This window comes from Prinia subflava, chromosome 18 (genome assembly GCF_021018805.1).
Source record: "Prinia subflava isolate CZ2003 ecotype Zambia chromosome 18, Cam_Psub_1.2, whole genome shotgun sequence".
NCBI classification, from domain to species: Eukaryota; Metazoa; Chordata; class Aves; order Passeriformes; family Cisticolidae; genus Prinia; species Prinia subflava.
Genome location: NC_086264.1, coordinates 1,754,286 through 1,780,156, shown reverse-complemented (window position 1 = coordinate 1,780,156; position 25,871 = coordinate 1,754,286). Strand labels below are relative to the sequence as shown.

General features: G+C 46.4%; 1 protein-coding gene across 16 annotated transcripts in view; it reads left to right on the top strand.

Moving 5' to 3' along the window:
* ANK2 (ankyrin 2) overlaps positions 1–25,871 on the top strand; it is a 277,794-nt gene that overhangs the window by 110,200 nt on the left and 141,723 nt on the right. For 3 of the 16 annotated variants that reach the window (XM_063415408.1, XM_063415410.1, XM_063415406.1), the window contains exon 1: positions 18,803–19,359. The exons of 6 other annotated variants lie outside the window; for them this stretch is intronic. In XM_063415408.1, the coding sequence (XP_063271478.1) occupies positions 19,237–19,359 (123 nt within the window). In that variant the 5' untranslated portion in view covers positions 18,803–19,236. Of the gene's footprint in view, positions 1–18,801; positions 19,360–25,871 lie in introns of those variants that run through there. 7 more of the 16 variants (XM_063415422.1, XM_063415419.1, XM_063415417.1 and 4 more) reach the window with 4 other exon arrangements.

The window sequence follows — 25,871 nt, the reverse complement described above, 5'->3', positions numbered from 1 at the left end:
TTTACAGTGGAAACCAGATACTTTTATGATCTGCTAAGATACCTCATTAAGATTGTTGTACTGACAAGTCATTATGCACCTGAAAAAGTTTCACTTAGAGATTTTTTTGTAACCACAGACAGATGTTTTCACTGCAAGTTATCTTAAATGCTCCGGAGTTTCTATGGGAAGTTATTTGATCTGATTCCACACAGGGTGCAAATCCCCATGCTAAGCACCCACGATTTCCTTCTCCTCAGGCACCAAAAGCCTCACACTCAGACTGCTGTTCTGGCTTAGCTGGAAGTGTCAGACTGGAGGCAGGGGTAGGAAGCCAATTACCTTGGGTTCTGTTCTGCAAGTGCTTGTTTCTGTCTGGGTTTGGAAGAGTTGTCAGTTTGTGCTGCTGGAGCCTTGGACAGGCAGCAAGAGGTTGTTTACTGTAATGAATTGCTCGCTATTTTTATAAATATTTATCCTTGATATTGGGGAATCAGTATGCTTAATTTTTGCTAGATAGAATAAATGATTTGAGCACAATTCAGACTAAAAGCAGGCAGGGTCTTAAGGTATCTGACTTTACATTAAATTATGTTCATTGCAGGGGAACTGGACCAGGTGACCTGTAAAGTCCCTTCCAACCCAAACTGTTCCATGATTCTGTGATCTTTGTAGAAGCTTCTGAAGCTGTTGACTCCCGAGGGAAGAACCCAGGACCCAGCAGTGAACAGTGTCCCTAGACAGGGACATGTATTTTGAGCATCACGTGGTCTCCACCTCCATGGGATGGATAGCTCAGTATCCTGATGCTGGCTGCTGCAAAATATTCCTGTAATTTAGAGGGGTTTATTCATTAACCAGATAAATTAACCAAAATGATACCACACCAGCTGCTAGAGACAGAACACAAAACCAATGTGGATTACTATTCTTTAAAGAGTGCAAAAGTAATATCTGTGTTTCAAAAGTAGCTCTGGGTGGTTCCTTCAAATAGTGTAAGAAGAGCCAGAATATGCATGCATTTCGTTTTTAATTTTACTTTTCAATATTATGTATGTGTTTCTGGGAATTAAAAAAAAATTATTATTGGCTTAAAAACAAAACTAAACTGACTTGTGTCCAGTCACAGCAGAGAAATTCACAGAAATCCTGTGGAGACTGAGCACTGACCTGGTCAGCTGTCCCACTGCTGGGCCATGCAGACTATCACAGCTAGAAAAAACTGTTATCATGGTAAAAATGACAAATTTCATTTCATTTGCAAAATGTAAGCCTTGCTCTTTGTGTGCTGAAGAGCTAAGCCATGATAGCCTAATGCTGAGGTCACCGCAGTGCACGTGTGGGTGTCCTGCCATTGATGGTTAAGGTAAATAGGCTTAGGTAAGGTGTGTGTTAGGAAACACCAAAAGCCAACTATTCTGGGCAGATTGTTTATTCCAGGTGAGTGATATGGCTGAGCACAGCCACTGTGTGGCCTGGCTGCTTTGGGATTGGCTTTAACTGAGCTCTCTGAGCTCCCATGTCACTAATTACTGTGAAATAAAGTTTTCTCCTCACTTTTTGCTGTGAGATAAAACTGTCTTTCTTTTACATGCTTTCCCAGTTTACAGAATGATACTCACCAAGAACTCCCCACACTTTGTGGTTTTCACTTGGCAAAATATTAGCTTCTTATTTGCCCTTTACAAACAATTCCTGGTACCATCAGTGAAAATTATAGGGAGATTCTCCAAAGCCTTCGAGGTCAATGGAAGCCTTTCTTTGACTTAGTTGGATTTTAATTTGTAAGCATGTAAAAGAGATAAGAAATCCCTAATTATAATTTACTAATGCGTTTTAAGACTCTTGTTACCCAAGGCTTCTGTAGAAATAGAGTTTAATAAAGCTAGTAAGGCTGCAAGAACTCATTTTCTTTTGCACTGAGCCCTGGGTCAATTAGAAATAAGCCTACTTATCTATTGTACTTTACAACAGCCCTGTACCCCAGCTGTCTTGTTCTTTAGAGTCTTTCAAGATGTCACACTTTGATGGATCTTCATCCATCCCAGCATTTGCAGAACTGGATATTTCTGTCTTGAGGTGGGTCCATGACAGGACAAGCAAGCTCCCTGTTAAGAACAGGGGAGGCAATATCCTTCAGAAATTTCTGCATCTCTCCACTGCTTTTTAAACTCTGATCAGTGGCTAATTTAGCACAGGCTTTAAGTCAATATGAATACAGATGTCTCTGTGTGTATAGACAGACAGAAAATGGCTTCCATGAGTAAAGAAACAATTTACCCACTAAGCAATTTACCCGATATTTAAGACAAAATAATCCACACTACACCAGGAGTTTAATCAGTATATATTATCCAGGAGGGTTTCCAGGAATTGCATGCCGTGGGGGGGGGAGTGTGTTGTTACTCAGTATCAATGCAGTAATTTGTTTTATGGTGTTCCAGTAGTGCAGTTACGTGGTAGCTCAAGCTACTGGTGAGAAAATGGGCAAAGCAAAGGGAGAGAAGAAATGTAGCCAGTTTATCATCCTGTGCAGATGTTACAGTAGGTATTGCAATGTGTGGATGGAGGGGAAACCCACGTTCTTCCCCCACTTAGGAGAGCAGGGGGAAAAAAGGGTGGTGGGAAGTAGCGGTTTCTGCTAAAAAAATTAATTTGCATGATGGTAGGTGTGTGGAACTTCGGTTTTCTATTTTTATCTGTGTGCATTAATACAGTAACAAATCTTCTGCCAGAGGTTTCTTACTTTTGTAGGAATATTTATCTCCTAAAGTTATCAGAGCGCTTGGCAAAACCATAGAGAATGTAGCACTCTTCACATTTTTACAGAATTTCAATATGTTTTGCCTGAAGAAAAATAGAAAATCAGCAGATGAGCCAGAAATACCCTGCAAGTGTCTGCTCCCTCTCCAGCTTCTGGAGCACAGTCCCATCCCGCTGTGTTTATTCCTTATACTACACCAGCGTTTGCTGCGAGAGGCAGATTTGCGAAATTTGTAGGAGCGTGGCCCCCTGATGTGGGAAAGGATTTATTGTGCAGGTCCCTGGAGTGCGGGGATGCTGCGAACCTCCGTGCTCTGCCCGCCCCGCGTGTGTGTGGGGCTGTACGGGGCTGTGCGGGCTGTACGGGGCTGTGCGGGGCTGTGCGGGGCCGGGCGGGGCTGTGCGGGGCTGGGCGGGCTGTGCGGGGCTGTGCGGGGCTGTGCGGGGCTGTGCGGGCTGTGCGGGGCTGTGCGGGGCTGTGCGGGGCTGTACGGGCTGTGCGGGGCTGTGCGGGGCTGTGCGGGGCTGTGCGGGGCTGTGCGGGACCGGGCGGGGCTGTGCGGGGCTGTGCGGGCTGTGCGGAGCCGTGCGGGGCTGTACGGGCTGTGCGGGGCTGTGCGGGCCGTGCGGGGCTGTGCGGGGCTGTACGGGGCTGTGCGGGGCTGTGCGGGGCTGTGCGGGGCTGTGCGGGGCTGTGCGGGACCGGGCGGGGCTGTGCGGGGCTGTGCGGGCTGTGCGGAGCCGTGCGGGGCTGTACGGGCTGTGCGGGGCTGTGCGGGCCGTGCGGGGCTGTGCGGGGCTGTACGGGCTGTGCGGGGCTGTGCGGGGCTGTACGGGCTGTGCGGGGCTGTGCGGGGCTGTGCGGGCCGTGCGGGGCTGTGCGGGCCGTGCGGGGCTGTGCGGGCTGTGCGGGGCTGTGCGGGCTGTGCGGGGCTGTGCGGGGCTGGGCGGGCCGTGCGGGGCTGTGCGGGGCTGGGCGGGCTGTGCGGGGCCGTGCGGGCCGTGCGGGGCCGTGCGGGGCCGTGCGGGGCCGTGCGGGCTGTGCGGGGCTGTGCGGGGCTGTGCGGGCTGCCCCGCCCGGCCCCGCCCGGCCCCGGCCGGCGCTGTTGCCGCGGGCACCGCAGCGATCCAGCGCTGGAGCGGCCGCGGGCGGGGAGCGCGCAGCGAGGGAGCCCCGCCGCCGACCCTGCTGGCCCGGGCCTGCCCTCCGCTCACAGCCTCCCGCCCTTTGTCGGGCCTGTGCTTTGTGGCAGCTGCGCTGCGGGTCCCCGGGTGCCCTCACCGGGAGCCGCCTTTGTTGTGCTGCTGCCGGGAAGAGGGAAGGTGGTAGAAATCAGGAGGGATGAGCTTAAGCAGGCTTGCAGCTGAGCTTTCTGATCGTCTGCAAAACACCGAGTGCTGCCTGGAGACATCTGTCAAAAACCCATGGGGAGGGTGGGGCAGAGACACCCTGGGTGGAACAGGGCTGGTGAAGGGCTATGGGGAAATACTGCTGTGTGCCAGGTGTAAAGCACTGAGGAAGAGAGATGAGACCACTGCCAGAAGGCATGAGGAGATGTCAATAGGCGACCCCTGAGCCCAGGAGCTTATTTGGAAGGTGGATGCCAAGCTCGCATTATGTCCAGTTCTTGCTGATGGGAGGTTATTCCCTTTCTGTGTGTTTTTTAAACTGTCTTATCTGAGGCATGTTGTGTATTTCACCAGTTCCTGGGTGCAGCCTGGTGCAGGTACAAATGGTGACACTGCTGATGCTGGTGGGTGACACGGTAGGCTGACACTCGGTGTGTCAGTACAACAGCACCCAGACATTCCCAGGAGTAAGTCTGAGGACAGCTATACATGAGGATGAAGTGCTAGAAGTAAGGGGTGTGTTCTGTGATGCAGACCTCTGGTGGTGGCACTGTGCTGTATTTCTCCATGATAAATGTGACTTTTACAGGGCACAGACAGACCTGAGTTACAAGTGAGTTTAATAATCAGGCAAGGGCAGCATTCTTGTCGCGCTGTTTGGAAATGGGATGTCTGAGAGGTGGGATCATGAGGAACATAGCAGAACTGGACATTTAGGCAAATGACCACTACCCTAGAGCTGTGGATTCTGACTTGTTCTCCTCAGAGGTCCTGTGTGATGCTGCTCACATGGGAAAACTTGGCTTTGCAAGGACAGCCAACAGTTATGTGTTCCTTTCAATCACAGCTTGGCTTGTGATTCATGGTCTACCTGTACAAATTCTGAACATCTATTATGGCAAATGAAGCCCATAGAAATGTCCCTTTTGCAGAACAAATGCTACATGTCATGAATGTATATTGAAAAATAAGGTTCAAAGTGTTTCCAGTTGGTGCAGAAAAAAATTAGAGGGTACATTTTGCCTTTTAAATTGAAGATTAAGTGCCTTTCATGTCCCAAAGCTATTTTTGAAAATAAATGTGTTAGTGCATTTTACAGATATACATAACAGGGAGAACTACAGAAAGACCTGTAAGAGAATTAATAATTTAATCTTCAGGAATCAGGTTTATTGTGCAGAATGAAAGCCATTCTGCTACTCATTGAGCATCAAGGAGAAAATAAGTGCTCAAAGCTGTTTTTTAAATGTGTGCTGCCTGGGCCTGCTCACTGAAGGGAGCAGAGGTCTCACAAATGTCGTGGGTGATCCTTAATTACAGACTATCTCACAGGACATGTGTGTAATGGGGCCGAATAAAGATTATGGCCTTAATTAGGAATTCTTTAGGTTTTAAGTGCTTGTGTTTGCAACCTAAATGTTCTTACACTGTGTGTTGTTTCATGCATGTTGCATGATGTGATGCTAAAATAGTGAGTTTTCTCTTAGTGCCTGTATCAGTCCATAAGAAATTGTTATTAATAACAAGCTGTTCTAGCAATGCCCTTTACAGTGAAGAAGTACATGTGGACTTTGGATATTTGCCAGGATTTTTTGTGGTGGAGTTGACTCCCTGCACTTGCTGAAAGGCTCCCAAGAAAGAAGAGCAAAGAGCAGCTTGAGGGGTCTCACCAAGGAGCCTCATGGCTGCTCGTGGCATCATTTTGTGCAGTGAGCGCTCAGTGTTCAGCTCCCAGATCACAGTTAGTTTCCTCTTGGAGCCTGTACTTACGAGGAGATCAGAGAACAGAGATGGCTGTAGGTATTCCTCTCTGTGCTCCTCAAAAGCACAAGGATTTCATGTTGTTTCCCATCTCATACCATTTTCTTGCACAGCCCCCTCACTCTTCTCCTAGGCTGCCAGCTGCATCTTCCCCCACATGTCTCACCTTGAGTGCATTTCTATGAGGTGCGAGGTTAAGTACATATCTCGCAGTTTGAGATGTTGTAGGAGGTGAGACCACATGTACAATCCTGCCAACCATGTTTTTTGTTGCAGAAATTCCATTTCCCAGTATAGGAACAGGTTAAAACAGCAACAGTAAATGAATCTGGGGGAAGAAATGAAACGACAAAATAGCAATAATCAGGTTTCTTGTGCCCTCCTGTACAGACCGGCAGCTGAAGTGACTATTCCTGCACACACATGCAGTTTGATGCGTGATTAATTCAGAAATAGTCCCCTTACTCATGACTGCACCGCAGCAGCTAATCTGAGATCATACAGAGCAAAAGCCAGCAGGAGACTTTGCAAAGGTTACTTCTCTGTCCTCGCTGGGTGCAGTTTTCTGTCTGTCTCTGGAGGATGATGAGGTTGTGGAAAACACTGTTCTCCAGGGCACCTGTGTTTATGGCAGAAAAAGAACTTGTTTTTCATTTGAAAATGAAAGATTTGTCCTTCCTGTGTGTTGAAAGGGATCACTAAGTCCCAAAGGCGTTTCTGCTGATGGTCGGTGAGAAATCCTGTGATGTTCTCTCCCGTGGGGAAACTCTCTGAACACTGTGTGCAGTTACACCGTAGATTGTATGATGTAACCTCCTCAATGTGTTAAACCGTGACAGAGCAGCAAATTTGGGGAAATGACAAAGATATCATGTGCCAAAAGCAGGAGGCACTGTGCTCTGTTCTGTGTAGTGCAGAGGGCAGTGGAAGCAGAGTGGTTTATCTTAAATGCAAGTAAAATCACACATATCGGGGTTGTATGATCTGTTCATGTCTGTGAGCACCTGTTGCACTATGATTGTCACTTAAGGGTCAGTGCAATGGCTGTGCCCAGCGGCATTGCTGAGTTGTGTGCTGTTTCTGGTTGTTGTGCTGTGAAGTGTTTAGAAAGGAAAAGCACCTGGGGAGCCCTGGGCGGCCGCTGGCAGCAGAGCGAGCCCAGGCAGTAGGTGGGAAGAACAGCACTGCCCCACTGCCAGGGGCTCAGGGCACTGCCTGCAGATTTTCCTTAAAATTAGCGTGTTTGAATACCCTGGGTGTCATCATAGAATCAACGAATAGCTTTGGTTTGGAAGGGACTTCTAAAGGCCTTTTAGTTCAAACTCCCTGACAGGAGCAGGGACATTGTCAGCCACATCAGGTTCATCATCAAGTCTTCTCCTTCGCTTTATGGCAGCCTTTCTGTAAGGAGGAACTCAGGATGGTTTGCTGTTTCATTTTTCTCTCCCTGCTTTGCTCCAAAGTGGGAGAACATGAACTGGCAGCACCTGTCTGCCATGGTTATGTAAGAGGAGAATGGAATCAGTGGTTGAGTGGTTGTAGCAGTGTTTCAGGACAGCAGAATTGCCATTTCACTGCTCTGGAACAGACACTGTGGAGGGGACTTTTCCCAAGAGAAGTTTAAAATTAGTGGGAAAGGAGTTTATTTTTTATTTCAACCAGTAAAAAACAGTTGCCCAGTGGACAGCTTTTTATTCCTCTCGACTGCATTAAAGCATTAAGCAGTATTAACCGTGTCAAAGCCTGAGAACACAGTTCCAGACAGAGTGAAGTGTTGGCATCCAGAGGCCAGGTGCCTGCTTTCCCTTAGACCAGGCAGAGCCGAGGCGGCTGGGGACAGACAGGGCTGGAGTGCCACCGTGTGGTGCTCAGCACCAGCGCTGCAAATACACTCGGGGAAAACATGATTTATTAGTGGGAACACCTCCCGCCCAAATATTAAGCAAACCTTTCTTTCTACTCCCCAGGCTGGCTTTGTGCCTTCCCTCCTGGCTCCTCTGCATCCTGCAGCAGTGCGGGGGATGCTGTGCTGTTACACGTGTAGTGGTTCCTCTCTGCCACGCCTTCCCTCTCTTCAGATGTTGAGTTAAAGACTGATTCTTTTTAAGAAAGCCCTCTGCTGTGTGTTCTTGTGTCCTCAAGGAAGAGAGAGGATGCCTAAAGGAAGAGAAGGGACGTGTAAATCCTGTCTGCTGGCTGGTTGCAGTTATAGAGAGGGGAATCCCAGGGACTGTGTTGTTCTATTTAGGATTTTGAAAAGTTTGCGTATGTTTCCCTTCAGTATGGAAAAGATGATGTCTCAGGATATCTCTGCATTGTGGAATGGTGGACAATGCAGTGACCTTCAAGCCAGCACCAAGAAAGACCAGATAAGCATGAGAGCACAAGGCTGCAAATTAACCCAGCTGAAAGGTGGTTCCCAAAGTGCTGGGGTGCCTTTCCTGTTTCTATCCACGACCAGTGTGCTCTGCCGTGTGGATGTGTTGGCTGACTCCGTACTCTGAGAGCCTGCTTCATTGCATGTTGTCAAATCTCTGTCAGAGGCTGGTGGTTGTAGCTTTACTTGGAGATTTTGGATTCAGAGAGGTTTCTGAAGCCCCAAATGAATATATTAGTGCCTGACTAGTCTGTTCCTTCTTTTTTGGGAGCTGTTCTACTTTACATAAATAAGTGTTTTAATTGGGCCATTAATTCATTGAGGTGATAGGACACCTGGGATTTTAAATCTGGGTTTCTCACATCCCTAGTGATGTGTTAAATGTTAGCTAGTGTTTGTCTTCATTATCTCTCACTGGAAAGTCCAGTTTTTGCCTTTTCCATACAGGCCATTTGACTCCTGTGGTGAAACTCATCATGTGTAATTGTGCCACCAGCTTTTCTTGAAAGGAGTTCTCAGTCTGGCAGCTTTGTGAGCCAGGAGGGAGGATTACCTCTGTTACACACTCTGCTCACAGGTGCTCCAGGAGCATGAAGAGGGCAGAACGGAATTAAAGTGCTGCCGTAATCCAGTGCTGCTGTTGTGGAGAGAGAAGCTTGTTTTGCTCTTTGCAAGAGCTTGAGAGTGATAAACTGAGGGAAAGCCTGGGATGAAGTTTGTCTTTGGTCTAAACCGAGACATTTGCAGTTTTCTTTGTGCATCTTTGTAACATTAAGTCTCTACTTGCTGCCTTTATCCCTTTCCAATGCAGAGCTCAGCCTTAACCCGTGTGAATGAATCATCTGCCCTTTTGCCACGTATGTACAAATGAAATGTCCAGCTCAGATTTGAACCTCCAGCTTTGCTTAGATTTGTGCAGAAATATTTCTAGTCCATGCCCACCTCAGTTCACAATCAATTTAACCCTGACCAGCCAGATGTCTGATTTCCAAGTGAGAGCATCCCTTTTGTGACTTTCAGAGTAAGGACAAGGAAATGGGTAAATTGCCATAGTCTCTATTCATAGTTTTTAATGCTGTTGTCTTGGTGAAATGTTAAATTGCTAAGTGTTGTAGGGATACGGAAGTGATGAACACAGCTGAGTTCCAGCAAGACTCCCAGTTACACCAGGCCTGTCAGATTACAGCGTGCGCTTGCAAGGAGGTGTTTTTGGTAATGTTCTCTGCAGTGCATTTTCATGTCTCCATAATAGTAAGAGGTTGTTTGGGAAAGTGGTTCAGACAGCTCCCTTTTTGTAAGGTCTTTATTCCCAAGGCTCCTAAGAAGTAACAAAGTGTTTTTCAGAAGATATTCTTGTTAGAATGATACTACTTTTCAAAGTGAAGGTGTTTAATCTCGACAAAGCATTGCCTCTGTTCTGTGAATTGGGAGCCATTCCTGTTAGTTGTTTGAAAAGAACAATTCTTCATCCTCATCTTCCACAGGAATTAATGGAAATTGAAGGCACTTCGGGAACAGATTCATGATAAGATGTACTTTGTGTCAGATGTATCTCCTGATTCTGGGGAATGTTTTGTTTCGCATAATTGAAGGTGTACTGATGTGGACAAGCTCTTTTACCTGATCAGTTCACAATGAAAGAAAATGCTGTGCATCAAATATGTTTTTGTGTGTGTCTTTGAGGTTTTTTCAGTATATAATCCCATAAACACAGGCCTTGAAGCCAAAACGTAAACATTATACTACAGTATTTCTTTTAGGAAGGACAAGGAAAAAGCTAGTATTTGAAAGTGAGATTTGAATTACATTTTGAAGTTGTAGAAGGACAACAAGCTACATCCTGCATGATTTCTGAGGAATGTGTGTATTTAGCTGACTCAAAAATGACTTTTAAAATTGATACTGCTTAGAAAAGTTATTTGTAGCAGGTTATGAAATGTTTTTAAAAGGTCACCTGGCAGGTGCTTACTGAAGACTGTAAATGGTTGATCCAAGAAGCTCAGGAGGGAGGCAGGGCCCTTCAGCAGTGCCCTGTACCTGTGGCCTCTTGCTGGGTTTGGTGTTTAGAGCTGGCTTTCTGGCTTTTATCTGTCATGTAGAGAAAATTGTGTCTTCACTATGCTGCCTAGAGTGTTTGGATCTTCTCAGGTGCTTCCTCTAGAAATTCTCCTGTAGTCTTTATCTTTTGACTTCACAAAGATACCGAGGATTTCACAGTGTTTGTGCTACGAGGGAGCATCTTGTTCTATCTTATCCTAAACCAGGGCTGTGTTTCAGCCATCCCAAAGCTTTGTGCTTGGGCTGCTTTCATATTTCATACTGAAATAGCTGTCCCAGGCTGTGTCAGAAGCGTGGCCAGCACTTGGCAGGGGGTTGATTCGCTCTGCTCCTCTCTTGTGAGACCCCAGCTGGAGCCTCCAGCCCTGAGGGGCCCAGCACAGCAGAGACTTGGACATGAAGGTGCTCAGTGATGGAGCAGCGCTGCTCTGGAGCCAGGCTGGGAGATTTGGGGAGTGTCCAGCCCAAAGGGGCTACAGGAAGCTGGAGAGGGGCGTGTAGGGCTAGAATAACTGAGAGAAGGGTCGTTTTGAACTACATATCCAGGAGAAATTTTTCCCTGTGAGAGGGTGAGGCCCTGGCACAGGTTGCCCAGAGAAGCTGTGATTGCTCCATCCCTGGAAGTGTCCGAGATCACGTTGGACCGGGCTAGCGAAAGGGACTGCGGTAGTGGAAGGTGTCCCTGCCCATGGCAGAGGTGGGACTGGGTGAGCTTTAAGGTGCCTTGAGCACAAATCGCTCTGTGCCTGTGTGAAATGTGAATCCAAGGCTGCTTTGGCATTGCTTGACCAGGAGAGGGGGATCGTTTGCTATCCATCCCCAGGCACTCCTGGTGGGAAGCACAGCACAGACTGTGCTTCCCTTGCCTCCATGTTTCCAGCAGAAAACAGCCTGTGCCACAGGAAGCACATCTGCCTCTCTTAGATTTTGAAACTTGACTTTGCAGTGGCTCCGGAGGGGGACCAAGACGAGTCCCTGGAGGCTCCCGACCCCGTGGCTTTGGGTTCCTGGTTTTTCCCTCCGCGCCCCGGTTCATCCCCGCCCCCGGCGCTCTCCAGGGTGCTGGGCTCTCTCCAGGGTGCTGGCCAAAGGCACCCGGACACCTCTGCCGAGGGTGCCCAAAGCGCTCGGCCTTGGGGCTCTCTCTGTAGCAAATTCCGTACTTCTTTTACTGTCTTTTCCAAAGAAACGTCTGCTAAAGGCACCATTTGGCCGTGTGTATGGAATTCGGTATTCCATAGGCAATAATGCTGTATATAATGTCTGTATTGGTTTGGTCACACATTGGGACCACTGGAGTTATTCTGTGGGGGAAGAGACTCTAAAAGGAAAGGAATCTCACCCTCTTTCCTCGGTGAGGCAAAGGTGAAAATCATCTAGCTTAGAAAAAATGTTTTATATGTTACTGTGTTTACTATGGTTGTTAACTTGGGGTGTATTTTAAATAGTGTCTGAGAGCTTTTGAGAATCCTTAGTGCAAAATGTTATCCTTTGCTTTTATCAGCAAGTAGCAGATCCTTTCTTGTTAGAAACAGTGGGAAAATCCATACGTGTACATAGTAAATGATAATTGTGTAAGTAAGAATCAGTCAAGCCTTTGATTTTGTTGCTATGGGCAGGTGACCTTTGACTCAGAGGTAGATAGTGCCTGTTCAAACATGAACCCATGTCACCTGGCCCAACACTGAGGTGTGGCACACTTCTACACATAACAGCAAGGTTGCTGAAGCAGAGCTGATTATGTACTGCAGCAAGGTTGCAACTGGAAGGATTTAAAGCTGAAGAGATGTGGGTCACTGACTTGAGGCCTCCAGTGGCAAAAAAACCAATTTTCCTGTTGGAAATGCTTGCTACCCTGGCATAATTATTTTTCATATCATTACAATTGCTAAAATTATTTTTATTTACATCACCCTCTTGGCTTTGAGAGAACAGAATTCTGTTTCCAGATCAACAGATGTTTGTGTTAACCTATTAATCTACATACAGCACTGTAGTTCAGCCACATTATTGTAACAGGATAATTTCTGAATGGACTAAACTACTACATCAGGTAGGTGAGTGGGGTTAGAATGGAGAGCCCTCCTTTTCACTCCTCAGGTTGGTCACTGGCAATATTCCCCTTGTTTTGGGAAAACAAGAAATAGAACTTTTAAATGACAAGTGGTACGATTGATCCATCAGGGACACAAGTGAAATATATGCAGATATCTTTCATCGTGTAACTCGCTTTTGTGACTTTTCCCAGATAATGACCCCTAAGCTTGAAGTATGTCCTGTGTCAGGAGGTGGGGTTAGAGAAGGAGCTTTCCCTCAGGCTGTTGGAGCGTTTGTCTGTGGCCCCAGGTGGTGGTGGGGGAGCAGCAGGAGTGGAGCAGCCCCAGCGAGCTCCCCTGTCTTGGCTGCGGGTGACCCCCCTGGTGTGAGCGGAGCAGGCTCCAGGCTCCAGCAGTGCAACTGCAGGGATGGGGGAATGCAAGGAGTGAGCCTGGGGAACACAGTGTGCACTTTGGGAACCAGACCTGGCACATCTGAAGCACCTTCACAACAGTGCCTTGGAGCCTTCTTTGTGTTAACAGCAGTTTCTGTCCTCACAAGAGCAGAACCAAACACCGTAACCAAAGGTGAAAGCAGGTAGGGCAGGAGGGAAGACGAGAAGGCACATTGCAATGTTGAATTAAATTAGGAAGGTCCTGTTCCCAAACCCATTAAAATCAATAAAATGTCTGCTGCTGCCCTTAGTGAGCTATTGCAGGAGGCCTTGTTTGACTTAGTTAAAATAGAATGTGACATCAATATTTTCAATCAATATGAAAACGAATACAAGTGGAGCAATATTTGGAGTTAATGCAACTTAGTGATCATTGGAAAACCACAGGATGGGCATGCTCTAGAAATACCTATCTAGTTTATTTAGGATTCTGATGAAACAAATATGCTTCTTGAATTGCCAGCTTGGATGCAGCTGGAATACCTCTACCTCATAACTGGGGTATTTCTTTAATATTCAGACATCAGTCTCTGAAGGGCCTTTCTACATCCTTTTCTTGGTGTTTGGGAAGTTGGTGTGTGCAAAGCCTTTCTTTGCCATGGCACAGCTTGGGCAGCAACAAAGGCTGACTGCAAGGACTTTCATGATTCTCTAATGGCAGTTATCTTATCTTGACTCCTTGCTGGTCTGTAAGGGCTCACCTGTGACAGTGGCATTTTGGACAGGTAGTTGAGCAGAATTTAACTGTCATGTATTGTGGATGCTGGAAATTCAGAAAGGTTCAGAGAGAGGCTGCACAAGTTTGTGGAAAACAGCCAGTGAGGGTGGCTGCATAATTGGAGATGCCTGGCACAGACGCCCAGCAGTCTGAAACAACCAGAAGCTGCTGGAGTTACAGTAGCTGGAGTAGGAGGAGTAGTAGTCAAGTAGCTGGAGCTACTTGAAATTATCATCCATGTTTGTGCTTTTCAACCCTTTGTTAGATACCCAGTTTTTGACCACTGTTGGAGCCAGAAGACTTTGGTCTCCTCCCACAGTGACTGCTCTTATTTTACTAGGAGTGTATTATCTCATTTTCTTTGACCGTAATATAGGAAAAATAATTTTATAAGAGCAGATTACTATTTTCAGTAACTCTCTCAAGATGAAGCTAGCTAAGCAGTAATTCTTTGTTCCCCTGGGTTAATTATTAATTGCATTTAATGTTTGTCAGGGTTGAGTTGAACACCTCCAAGACAGAAACCTGCTGTGTGTGGGGGAAGGTGGCATTTGAAATATTACTACATCATCTGTGATATGTTCTTGGTGATGACCCCTAAAGGTAAAGGTGGCAGTGCTGGGATCTATACTCTGGTGGTCTAGTAGAAAAAAGGGAAAGATGTTAAAACTGCTCTGATTTAGGTCCATTTCTACCTCAACTTGCCTCTTTTCATTTCTTTGGTATTGCTTGCTTTTCAGTTAATAAAATAGATATACTCAAGGTACAGAAAAAGGCAGGACATAGTTTTATATATCATCTTCTCAGTTCCTGTTCAGTGACATTAATTTCCAGCACAGATCTTTGAGGAACACATTATCTTTGTATATTCAGTAAAATAAGAATGAGAGAATATAGAGCTTTTTTCCTTAACCTTAATATACTTTCCCTCAGGAAATATAAAGTGAAACCTATACAGCATGGATATGTGATTGCTGACTTAATTCCAGAGTTATTGTATCTCCAGCATTAGGTACCTATAGAATAACTGGTATGTGATTAGTAACTAAGGCTGTGGGTTAAACAATGAGTGATACAGGAGACAATTTGTAACCGTAGCCTGTGCTTCATAGTTAGCTTTGTGCTTTTACTTTCTGCAAAGATTGCTTTGCTGCTTTTCTAGGAATACATAGTCCTGCAGGTACTGAAATGGCTGGATGTGCTAATATACACAATCCCTCTGAATACTCATAAATAGTTGAGTTGTTACTCTGCTCTGGCATTTCCAAGTATTTTTGTGCCTATTAAAGCAATTCCATCACCTCCATGTGCATTCCTAAGAGGAGGTGTTGAGAGAGGAGCTTCCTGAGCAGAGGGAGAAGGCCGCCCGCCTTTGCCGTTTTGCCTGGCTGGAATAGCAGCACAGGGGAGGTCTCCATCCGTGCTTGTGGGTGGAGCTGAGCTAATTCAGTGAGCCAGGGCTCTCTGGTCTCCAGGCCACTCGTGGCTGTGCACACACCTCCAAGCCTGGCCTAAGCTGTCCTGCCTCTCAGCAAGGAGCAGAAGTTTAAATCAGTGCACAGTTTGTAGGGACATGGATGATGATGCTGCAAATTGTGCAAAATACTTTGTGGATGTACCTGTGCATTATCGTGTACGAGCTAGGCAGGGCTTCGCTTTGGAGGGAGCCTAATTCCCCTTACAGACTTGTGATCTGCCTTGTCCAGAAGAGTTTTCCATCACAGTAGACAAAATGTTGAGTTGTTCAGTTTTCATCCTGGCCAACTACTGCCTAGGACGGCCCTTTCCCATTTTCAGCAGTTTGAAACTGCTTTTGATTTCCAGGCAGTTTCCTAAATGTACTAGAGCTTAGAACTGCAAACAACAGTCTGCACTCTGGCAATGAAGCGTGAAAGGCTTTTCCCACTCCATCAATGCCTCCCCTTATTTTTGTACCTTTGGGAACAAATTTGAGTCACACTTCCTTGGCATGGTTTCTAGTCTTGGTTTGAACTTTATTTTTGCACTTCCCACATGATTTGTATGGAGAGAAGCTCATTTTTGTGAGCTGGACCCTCTGATAGTGGATATGCTTCAGGGAAAATAATCACTTGTTTACATCCCCTCTTTTTGTGCTCAATTACTGTTGGGTTTCACCCACTAGGTTTTTATAGACTGCAAATGCTGATTTGCTCAGCAAATCAAGTCTGCCTGCCTGAAAGCTGGCAGGTAAAGCCTGGTGCTGGTCTTAGCTGTGGCCACTGCAGCACTGCAGTGCCAGTGCTGAGTGTCTCAGCTGGGCAGGTCAGAGGACATAACCCAGAGACCGAAATCAGCAGATCAGGTCAGGCAGCTGATGCTTAAAGCCAGTTGTGAACAGGCAGACAGGAGCTGGAACCCCACTTAAGCATCCCCATCTTGGTATCTCATGGTGAGGTTCATCACGTGGAGTCTGTTCACAATTACACGGGGCTCTGTACAGGTTACAGCCTTATAAGCTTTTTTATCTCAAATGGGAATTTGTTGGATCTCACAAGTTCTGTATTTCTACATTCTAGGCTGAGGATGACACACGCATTTCAGAGAAAACCCACCCTTTTTCTGGAACTGTGTTCTTCTGTTATTGTGCATCTGCCCACTCTCCCACTCCCCTCCCACACACCGTTTGTGACAGCATCGCTGTATATTCTGCTTTTCTGATGTAGCACCTCTACAATACGTTTTCTATGTTTAGGGGGAAATTGCTCAGTCTCCATTTTTACTTGAACATGTAATCTTCAGACTGATGTCTGCAGAAGGATCTGTTGTTGTTAGGATCTGTATATGCAATACGATGACAAGCATGTTTCTACTTTTTTGGGGGGAAATCTGTCTTAAAACAGAACACTTCTTTCCCACAGGGACATAAGCTGTGTCAAATATTGATACATACTTTATGTTCTTCTCTCCAGATAAGATATGTTCTTTCCAAAATAATCTATCAAAAGTCACTTACCACCCCCCCCACCCCAAATATATTTTTTTATGTCTCTTTGAGGTTAGGGAGAAAACGTTTGTGGAACATAGTAGTGAACTCGTAGAGCTGGCCTGAAGTTCTTCTTTGCCAGTTATCCTATAAAGAATAATTACTATTCCATTTGATTTTACTTTGCACAGTTCTTCAGTTCCAGGGTCTGAGGTTTTTCTCCCATGTAGCCTGGGTTAGAAAGTACATCAAGTCCTTGGTTAACTTTTAAGTGAGTTTTCTGAAAGAATAATTACTTGAGGTGATGAGCTTGCATATATCAATCATCAAAAGATGGCAAATTGTTTAATAATAATAACTGCCATAAACCTCCTGTGTATCAAACCCTCCTGTGTGCACCATGTCACAGGATTTAAGCATTTAGTGGCTTAGACACCTTGAACCATGATCTAGGGAAATCCCAAGGCTGGGATTTTTAAGTGGGGTACCTTGTGATGTGGTCTTTTTTTCAAACTTCTTGTTTAAGATCCCATGAAAAGGTTGGGAAGGTATCAGGAAAGTTCAGTGCTAGACTACCAGCTGTTGTTTTCTGGTTTACAAGTGATGGTGCCTGTGAGGTTCATACAATGTGAAGAGGACAAGGCACGCCAGAGTCCTATCAGGGATTCCAATTTCCCCCTTTGTTTTAACCCAGGCTGCCTCCACCTGTCTCACTGTTCTGGTGGCTGTTGCTGCAGCCACTTGTGTTTTAGCCATTAGCTTTGTGTAGCCTAGTTTTCCACAAATGGGAACAACTGGGAGAAAGTCAGCCTGTAAGAAGAGAGGAGCCAGAAAAAGCTTGGCTGGCACTCCCTGCCCTGCTGCTTCCCATACCTCTTTCCACTAGGGAAATGTGTTTTGATTGGATGCACTGATCACTGGCTCAAATACAAAATAGATCCCTGTTCTAAAGATGCTTTTATAGTGCTTTGTAGTTTTCATATATAATCCATGGTAAAAATTTGGTCCATGATATTCTCAAAGTGAGGCTATAGTAACAGCAGAAGTCATCAAAGAGGATTAGTTCCATGGTGACAATAAATGTTCCTGCTTCACATGAATTGGAGACCACCAAGTTCTGTGGGTACCGTGGCAATGTGAGGGAGGAATTCAGGCTGGTTATGAGCTGCTGTCACATGAAGGGCTCTCAGGACATCCATCACTCATGTGGTGGGGCTGTGTTACAGAGAAATTCATGGTGCTTGGCTCTAGGGACTGCTCAGTACAATTCTCTGAAGTCAGGGAATATACTGCAGGGGGAAACGTGGCTCGGGGAATTGTTTCTTTGATTTGGTGGGATTCAGTGCTGGTGTCGGTGAGCGGCCATGTCCCTGTGACTCTGGAGTGGTGACTGGGCCAGGGATGCAGATGGCTCTGCTGCACTGGGGAGTCACACCCTGCCTCTCCCTCAGCACCTGCCTGAAGAGGCTGGAGCAGTGGTGTTGGAGGGAGCTGAAATGGGATCAGTCGTCTGCTAGCAACTAATGCAAAGTCTCTTTTGATCTACCCGTGTCCTGTTTTGATGAATAAAACTTGATGCTAACAGTGGTAACAGTTACCCAGGGAGGTGGGAGTAGAACTTTGATGTTCTGATTTAGCAGAGGGGTAAGCAATGAGAAAATGACAGACCCATCTGTCTCACATATTAACACCAGTAATTAGTGTTCCAAACCCAAATGATATTTGGGGACTGGGGGTGACTAAGTAGCAAAATATTGTCACTGTCTCTTTTGGTCGCCGTTAGTCCACAGGTATAGGGACGGTCCATCTTCAAGGCAGGTCTTCAGAAGTTGTTTTGGACGTGCCTGAGAGCAGCTTTGGGGGTTGAAAAAGAGCAAGCAGCGCCCTGGTGGTGTTCTCTTTCCTTTGGTGGGGCTGAGCCGAGCGGGGCAGGCTGAGCCCGGATTACGCTGCGTGCTCTGCGCTGTCCCTCCTCGCTGCTGAATGCAGCTCTCCTGATGCAGCCTCACGTGGCTGCAGAGGCACAATGAGGACCTGAGCATCGCCAGCCCTTCCAGCCGCCTCTCCTGCTGCCTGCAGGTGCGCAGGCTGAGCCTGGGCTCTCCCAGCCCCGCACATTTTCCTCCCGGCTTGCCGTGGAGCGCCTCGGCAGTGAGGGGAGGTCGTGAGGAGGAAGGAGCCGGAAGGCGTGTGCCGGGCTCGGCACAGCCGCTCGCAGCAGCACTAAGTCAGACTGCACCATTTTCTTCTCACCCTGTGTAAAGGCGGTGTGAGAAGCTGACGGGAGCTGCCCCCTCCCCCTCTCACTGGGGATGCTGAAGTGGAGCCCTCCTCCCAGCCAGAAGACGCAGCCTCTCTGGAGGAATCCCAGAAGAGCTTCCCAATTTGGTGATGTGTGTTTAAAGGCCGATTTTTCTCTTCCATTTTTTCCTCCCCTCCCTGGGTTTTTTTCTCCTTCCCAGCTGAGTCTGAAGCCCGCCCTCTCTTGCAGTCACAGCCAAGCTGAAGGGCTTCCAGGCTGCTAGGCGGTATTTTCTGCCTGCTCCCTGCTCGCGTGTGTGGCTGCGGGCCCTTTGGCACACTGCGTGTGTGGACGCGGCTCTTCTGCTCCCAGCCATGGGTGCTGCAGGGGCCGGGGCACAGCCGTGACCTCTCCTGGGGTGCCGGAGGAGGAAGAGTGGATTACGCCGTGAACTTCTGGCTCGCAGCCAGTGCCCTTGCGGAAAAAAGAAATCACCTGGATATCCGCGTGTGGTGGGAGCAGCTTCCTTGGAGCTGGTGCTTTCCTCGCCAAAATGGCTCACGCAGCTGCTTCCATTAAAAAAGTTCGAGAGTCTGAAATCGAAGAGAGGGAGAGAAACCTTGAGAAGGAAAGGAAAAGACAGCGGAAAATCTCTAGGGCTGATCGGAAACGCAAGGTATGAGGGGGAAGCAGCCCCCTTCTCCTTTTCCCCCACCCCTCCTCTGTGCAGCACTTCACAGGTGTTCGCTGCCATGTGCAATGTTCTCCCCTTCATTTCCCAAACCTTTCCCATCACGTTTCCCTTTTGCATCCCTTCCCATCCCCTCTGAGCCCTGCTGTGGACTCAGCCCATCTGCAGTGAGATTAAAGTCCTGCCAGCCATGGCAGCCCACAGCCTCGCAGGGATCATGCACGTAAAGCTAGCACGCCGGCATTGCCACTTTCCCTTCATCCCAGAAGGCCTGGAGCTCCCTGCCATCATTCCCAGCCAGGTGTTCCGAGCCTCTGGCTCACCTGGAGAAGTTGTCAGGGGAGGGAGGTGGCTGTGCTTGTGCTTTGCAGAGTGAAGGTGCATTTCTCTACTTCACAACAACAGTTCTACCCCATTTCCCATTTTTAGTTCCACTTCCCACCTCCCCAGCAGTGTTCTGGGCTGTGTGTAGGACCTGCCTTGGGTGCTGGGAGCATCAGCTGAGCTGTGTTGCAGTTTTTGGGTGTCATAAAAAGGATTCTGGGCTTGCCACAGTGATTCAGTGTATTTACACTGCACACTGCAGGTGTATCTGTCTAGGTAGGGCCTGGCACAAAAGTCTGCAATCTGTCAGGTTTGCCTCTGTTACTGATGGCAATTTCTAGTTCTCTTAAGGCTTATCTCCTTAGATGGTTCTGATTTTGGGGAGTTTTCTCATAATTTATAATTAACTGTTGTTTTCCTTGTGTTAGAGGGCATGACAACTCTCTTTGTCTTGGGATGAAAAAATAGAAAAGAATAAAAACGTCAGTAGAGGTGATTTTGCCAGATCATGTATAATTTCCAAGGACACAAAAAATATGATAGTGGAGGAAATACTGAAATGAAGGTTCTGTGAATCAGCGTTAGGACTGTGATATGTTGGGAGTGCCTGTGTTAATTCACTTCTCATTGCTGTTCCTTTCCTCCCATGTCTGGATTCTCTAGCTTGTGATATGCATTAACTCATTCCATGACACCGCGTTTTTTTATCCATTCTTTATAAATTTCTCTGGAAGGGAAAATATAAAGAGGCAATTCCCACCCCCCCACCCCTCCCCACCCCCTTTCTGCTACATTGCATGTAAACACAGATCTCTGTAAAAAGAAAAGCCTAGAATTCAGCCATGTAATGTTTGAATTTACAGATCCTTTTGGCAGATCTCTAGAATTCAGAAGCCATCTGCTCCCTTGGCATACCTGGGCATTTTTGAAGTTGTTTTTCATTCAGTCTTAGGGCTTTATATATTCTGAACTGCATGGCTTAAATAAAATGACAGAGGCTGCTTGATGCCTTTGGGACCTCTGGGTGTGATCTCCATGACTTTTCAAATGCTCACTTTGCAGAGTTCATCAAGTCACATCCAAATTGTCTTTATCAAAACCAGGAATGTCATTTCTAATGTACGCAGTGCCTGGATGCTGGGCAGTGCTGCTTGGGGCAGATTGTGATTACTCTCCTAATCCCTTAAATGGGACACTGCAGCATAAGGTAGTTTTTGTGATTATATTTTTGATTGTGGAATCCTCTGCAAAACAGCCTTTTAAAAAAATGTACTTAATGTGTGGATGTCCTTGCTGGAAGGGCTTTATTTTTCTATCTGCCCAGCACCCATCTCAGTTCCTTCATTACAGTGTGTGTTGTTTTTCCTGATTTCACAAATCCTATTTCCTCAACATGTTTGATTCAAATGCCTGTTGGACTACTTTAATTAAAGCTGGATAGAATTAATACTACCCCTTCTGCTATCTCTTTTCCCAGAGTGCTGCACATCCCTGTCTGCAAGCAGGCAGGCTCAGGCCACATTTGTGTTAGTAATCATGTGTGGTGATGCAGGCTCCTAATCAGATTTTTGTATCCGGGGATCACCAGTGGGCTTTGCTTAGAAAATACGGAGAACACTTCAGTGTTGTGTCGTTTCCTCCTTTTTAATATTCAGCCCCTGCTCCTGGCTCCCTTCTACTGCGGCTGTACCTTGCTGTTACATAAACAAGTGCCTGGCTGCACCCTAAACTTGCCTTCAGTCAGATGGTTGGGGTTGAGTCAGGCTGGGCTTTTCCATCCTGCTCCTGCTGCAGGAGACACAGAGCAGCACAGCAAAGAGCTGTTTGTCTGTGTCTGTACATGCTGGTGCTGTGCAGAATGCAGGGGGTGGAGCAGATATGTGGGTATGTATGCACGCCCATCATATACACAGAAGCCAAATAGAGAATATATGGTACATACAGTGTTTTTATTTAGTCATCAGTCCAAGTGAGATACGTATCTGTGAGATATTTATGTATCTGTCACTTTAATTCCTGAAGAGCAGTAAGTGGTTTTACTGTGAAATGGGATTATCTCCTAACAGGGGCCCTCCCAGTTTTTGTTGACTTTCTTGGAAAATGGAGGCTAGGAACAAATGAGGTGTGCAGGTCTATGAGAGGCAAAATGCAAAGGAATCTGCTTTTGATTGCTCCCAGCACTTCATGTGTTTCTGCATTGGGGGAATCTGGTTCCAGCTTTATGGTTTCTTTGAAAGGCCTTGCACTGCAGTGAGTGGTTTTTCCCTCCAGGAAGGTCCATTTTGTTTGTGGAAGGATCCTTGGAGTGGGGGAATGTGTCAGGTGCTGCGGGCTGTCGTTCCCAACCCTCCCTTGGATGCACGCCATGCACCAGTACGTGCCGAGCGCATGAAGCGCTCATTTGGCCTCGTGATAGAAACTTTTCCTGTGTCCCTGGAACATCCTGATTATGCAAAAGAGGATAAATGAAGGGCCATGGCCTTAGCTCTTCCACTCTGGCAGGATGCTGGGCATCTGTTAGTACCCTTCCACCCTTCTCCAAGCTCCCAGGGATGATGCAGGGTGTGGGCTCGTAGTTCCTCTGCCTCTTGGATTTTTTGCCATGTGAGCATTGCCTGTCTGGGCAGTGGCAGCACAAACGGTGGCTGCAGCCTCTGTGCTGCTGGGGTGGGACCAGAATGTTCTGAGATGTCATCATGGCTGCTGCCTGACAGAGCCCTGGGCCCGAACAGAGCTGTGAGCAGGCCCAGCTGCAAGCTGCTCACATCATCTCTTGGCCATCCTTGGTGGTTCTTTAAAGATGAACAGAGTTATTCCACCCTCAGAAACTGGGAGAAGGAGTTTGCACACTGAAAACCTCCTGCATTCCTTTTTTGAGATTGACTCAGCTATTTTAAAAACCAGTCGACAAGAGGGCAGGTCTGCTTATCTTGCATCCAAGTTGGAAATTTTCCCTTTTATGCAGGTGTAACCTTTTCTTGCAATGTAGAAAAAAGGGTACTGGTGCAAACACGTGTATGTAAACAGCCCCCCAGCCTTCTGAATAGTTGTGTGGATACCCAAATACATCAAGAGCATTAAAACCCGGGTACTAACACAGGAGGAGAGCAGCTTCAAATATATAGATTTTATTGCAATTTAGGCATGACTAATTCCATTTTGCCTAAATTCAGGATACGTAAGGCCCAGCTCCACTTGCCTCTTGGTGTCTTTGGAGAGAGCTGCCTGTGGCTCACCCTTTGCAGAGTGAGGCGAGGGAACCGGGGTGATTCTGTGGCGGTCACTCACTGAGTCGGCAGCAAAGCTGGAATTACAGCCTGGGAATCCAGCTGCCCAGCCCCTGGCTCTGTGTAACACACACTTTCTTCTCCTTGTCTAAAGTACTTCTCAAAGCAGACACAGCTCTGGTCTCTGCATGTGACAAGTGTTGAAAAGATTTTTGGAAACCCACATAAAATCCCAAAGAAGAAACATGTTATAAAAATGAATTCTGCTGCCAAATGAAACTGATTTTTGAATGTTACAGATGTGGTAAGCTGATGGCTGTTGCAATTTTGCCATCAGTCACGAGGACAGAGTTTGACATCTAGTGTCTACTAGATGTAGTTGGGTTTTTATTTAGTATTTTTAAAAGGTTTTAAAAACTTTTATACATTTTTATAGGCCAGATTCATGAGTTCAGCATTCTTAGCATAAAATGTTCCACAGCATCTGGAATATTCATCACTGTTTGCTAAAAGATGGAGAAGCCGTAGCAGCAGGTGAATTTTGTCCTTCCCTTGGAACCCTAAGCACCGTTGAAGACCACTCAGAGCTGCTGCTGGACAGTGTCTGTGGAAAGACAAGGATGGAGGGATCCTGCTGTCAGCAGAATTCCAGCGTGTGTGGGGAAGAGTCAACATGCAGTAAGTGGCTTCCATTATGGAGCTGCAGGAGACAGGGAATGACTTTGCTTTGTTTTACCTCAACAGTAGACCTTGTTTCACAGTACCATCTTCTTTTTCACAGAAGAAGAAAATGAAAGAGTTCTCACGTTATAGAAAATGTTGTCAGGTTTGTGTTAGATCCAAGCACATCTTTGGCAGGGAGGGTGGGTGTTTGTCATTGGGTACATCGGCTCTGCGCTGAGGCTGGCAGCCCCAAAGTTCATCCCTTTGGAAAGGGCCAGAGTTCGGCGAGGAGGGAGGATTAAGGAGCACTTGGTGTGTTGGAAAAAGGCATCTGGAGGAGGAGGAAGTCCCGCAGAGATCCAGTTCTTTGTGCTTGGTCGCTCCTGTGTTGGTTCATGGATGCCAACCACTGTCTCACCTGGTGTGAACCTGCTGCGGGAGCCCTGTGGAGTTTGTATCAGGATAAGGAAGGGAAAGGGTCTCTCACTGCTTGACCTCTGTGTACTGAAGCTTTCAAGGTTCATTGCAGCTTTAACCTGCTGTTCTTTCCTGAGCACTGAATATGTCTCCTCTGCTCAGTGTTGTGTTTGTTGCCTTGGCAAACGTCTCTGTGATTCATTAGAATTTCTAGATGTTTCAAATGCCTTTCCAGCCATGAAGAAAACCTTTTTGGTGTTTTGTAATGGAGTGTTTGTGTAGGAGGTGCCTATTCCTGATGCCTGATTTTCCTTCTGTATCTCAAGCTTATATTTTCCTTATGGAGCTATTTATGGGCATGAAAATAATACCTCACTGGTTTGTTTCCTGGTGAAATGGAGCTTCTTTAGATGACGTTGCACTTCAGAATAGATTGGGACTTGCTGCTTCATTTTCTCCATGTCCTGTTTGAGGAGTGTGATGTGCATGAGCACAAATACACAGTGTTCTGAAATGAAGCAAGATTGATGATCTCCAATTCCCTTGCTTCTGATGGGAAAGGAGCAATTTTCAAGTTTAAATTTGTTCACCTTTATACTGTTGTTTAATCATTCCTTGATTTATATGTGGTATTTCAGTTAATTTCCTTGGTTATTTTTGAAACACAAGATTTATTTGATCTTAACAAATCATATGTAGACAGTATTTCAAAACCCAGATCATTTATCTCAATGTGGTTTAGGTGTTGTGGTTTGGTGACTGTACCTCTTCACAAGTTTAAATTGAATTAATCCATATCTCAAATACTGGAGAAAAGATTAACAGAGTCTATCAGCTCAATTTTGTGAGACACTGGACACAGGAGGAGGAAAATATATTGCTGGAATGCCAATCCAATGTCATGGCAGACACTTTGGATTTTACAGCTTCATTAACTCATTAGGTGATCGTTTCCATGAAGTTATGAAAGTGTGCAGAATGCCCAAGTTTCCATCTCTCACTTTTTCTTAATCAGTGAGAAGAACTTCTGCTGAGGTTTTAACAGAGCAACCTAGAGAGAGGAGAAATGTCAGCACCTGCCTACGGTGAATGTCCACCTATCCTGTCTCTGCAAATTTAACTTAGCAAGAATGATTTTAAAAAGTTGAGAGAGCATTTGCACATTGTAGGAAATCATCCCTGATAAACTTTTCTGGCTTTGGGGATGGTTTTGTTCACCTCCTTGTAAAATACTTTGTGCCCTTTAAATTCATGATTTTCCTGCACCACTGGAAGGATTATTATGTGATGTTTGGGCAGCTTTGTGTTAAGCAATTAAAAAAATGTTTAATGAGGATGTCAGATGTTAAACTGTGAAGTGTCAAGCTTTTTGAAATCTGGCTTCTGTAATTTAGTCCCTCAGGCTTTTCCATGGAACTCCTGGGGAAAGTTTGGCACCTGAAGTGAGAGTGGCATATGAGCTGTGAGTTGATAGTTTAGTGGTGGAAGCTGGAGCCCTGCCCTGGTGGATGTATTTGCCAATCTATGGTGCATCCAGAGGGTGGAACAGCGAGGAGGGCCCTGGGCAGGGTGACAGCAGTGCTGCCATTCCCGGAGATGCTGCACCGTAGTGCAGCTGGCACTCAGGTGGATTGTCATATTTTATTGACTTGCCTCTGCTCACAAAACATCTTCTGGGTTACTTCTTGAGAATGTGGGTGCTAATTCCGGTTTTGTAAAAAAGAATTCCTGTTCTCTGCATCGTTCTCAAGCAGGTCCTTTAGTGCACTCACAGTTCTGGTAGTTTTGTTTGAATGTCTGATGAGCTCTTCCATACTTAGCTACATCTTGATGAACGTGCCTGTGAGCAACCTGTCCTTTTAGCCC